Source organism: Malurus melanocephalus, unplaced genomic scaffold, assembly GCF_030028575.1.
Source record: "Malurus melanocephalus ecotype Western Australia unplaced genomic scaffold, MMel_1.1 scaffold_1803, whole genome shotgun sequence".
In the NCBI taxonomy this organism is placed as follows: Eukaryota; Metazoa; Chordata; class Aves; order Passeriformes; family Maluridae; genus Malurus; species Malurus melanocephalus.
Window position 1 is genome coordinate 18,856 of NW_026625035.1, and position 1,459 is coordinate 20,314.

Here is a 1,459-nt window from a genome sequence, read left to right on the forward strand (position 1 = left end):
TTCCTCATCCTCCTCCTTCCCCATTCTTCTCCTTCCTCACTTTCCTTCCTCATCCTCCTCGTTCCCCCTCATCCTTCTGCTTCTCCTCCTTTCTCATCCTGCTCCTCCTTCATCGTTTTCACTCTGTTCTTCCTCCCTTCTGCTTCCTCATCCTCGGTGTCCTGCTCCTTCTTCTGCCTCTTGCTGCTGCTGTTCTTCCTCCTCTTTCTTTCCTCTTCTCCATTTTCTTTCTCCTTCCTTCTCCTCCTCCACCCTTCCCCTTCCTCCTTCTCCTCCCTGCCTCATTCCCTTCCCATCCCCATCTCCCATTCCTGGCCGATCCCAGCCTGTCCCGTGTCCGGCTGTGTCCCCAGGCCGTGTCCCGGACCTTCCGGAGCGGATGGACATTGGGGACATCCGGGATCACCTGGACTCGCTGCAGCTTTGGGACAGTGCCGGGGCCCCGCCCGCAACCCCTGAGCCCCGCCCGCCCTCACCTGAGCAGGTACAGGGGGTTCTGCCCCACCCCTGATCCCAATCCCTGATCCCAATCCCTGATTCCAGTCCCTGATTCCAGCTGGCCATGCCCCATTCCCATTCCCATCCCTGTTCCCAGGCGGGCTGGCTGTGCTCCATTCCCATTCCTATCCCTGTTCCCCTTCCCATTCCTGTTCCCAGGAGGGCTGGCCGTGCCCTATTCCCGTCCCCGTTACCATCCCATTCCTGTTCCCGTTCCCATATTCCAGGCGGGCTGGCCCTGCCCCATCCCGATTCCCATCCCCATTCCCATTCCCATTCCTGTTCCCGTTCCCATATTCCAGGCAGGCTGGCCCTGCCCCATTCCCATTCCCATCCCCGTTCCCATTCCCAGACGGGCTGGCCATGCCCCATTCCCATTCCCATTCCCGTTCCTATTCCTATTCCCGTTCCCACTCCCATTCCCATTCCCGTTCCCACTCCCATTCCCATTCCCAGGCAGGCTGGCCGTGTCCCCGGTGCACGTTCCTGAACAAGCCCACCCGGCCGGGCTGTGAGATGTGCAGCTCCCCCCGGCCCGAGGGGTACCGGGTTCCTGGGGGGCACCGCCCCGACCCCGCTGAGCAGCAGCGGCTCCAGAGGGAGCAGGACGCCATCCGCCAGTGCCAGCAGGTACGGGATGAGGGATCAATGGGATCGATCAATGGGATCAATCAGTGGGATCAATGGGACCAATGGGATCAATGGAATCAGGGCATCAATGGGATCAGTCAATGGGATCAGGAATCTGCCAGTACTAGCAGGTATGGGATCAGGGATCCATTGGATCAATCAATGGGATCAATCAGTGGGATCAATCAACGGGATCGGGGATCAAGGGGATCAGGGATCAATGGGATTGGGGATCTGCCAGTGCCAGCAGGTACAGGATCAGGGGATCAATGGGATCGGGGATCAATGGGATCAATCAGTGGGATTGGGGATCCGCCAGTGCCAGCAGGTA

General features: G+C 59.6%; 1 protein-coding gene across 1 annotated transcript; it reads left to right on the plus strand.

Moving 5' to 3' along the window:
- Positions 1 to 15: 15 nt before the first annotated feature.
- Positions 16 to 1,378, plus strand: LOC130587360 (ranBP-type and C3HC4-type zinc finger-containing protein 1-like; the record flags this gene model as incomplete). The annotated part of the gene is made up of 2 exons (XM_057388334.1): positions 16 to 484; positions 955 to 1,378. Coding segments are annotated over exons 1-2 (529 nt in total), but the record flags the coding sequence as incomplete, so codon positions are not given.
- Positions 1,379 to 1,459: the final 81 nt, after the last annotated feature.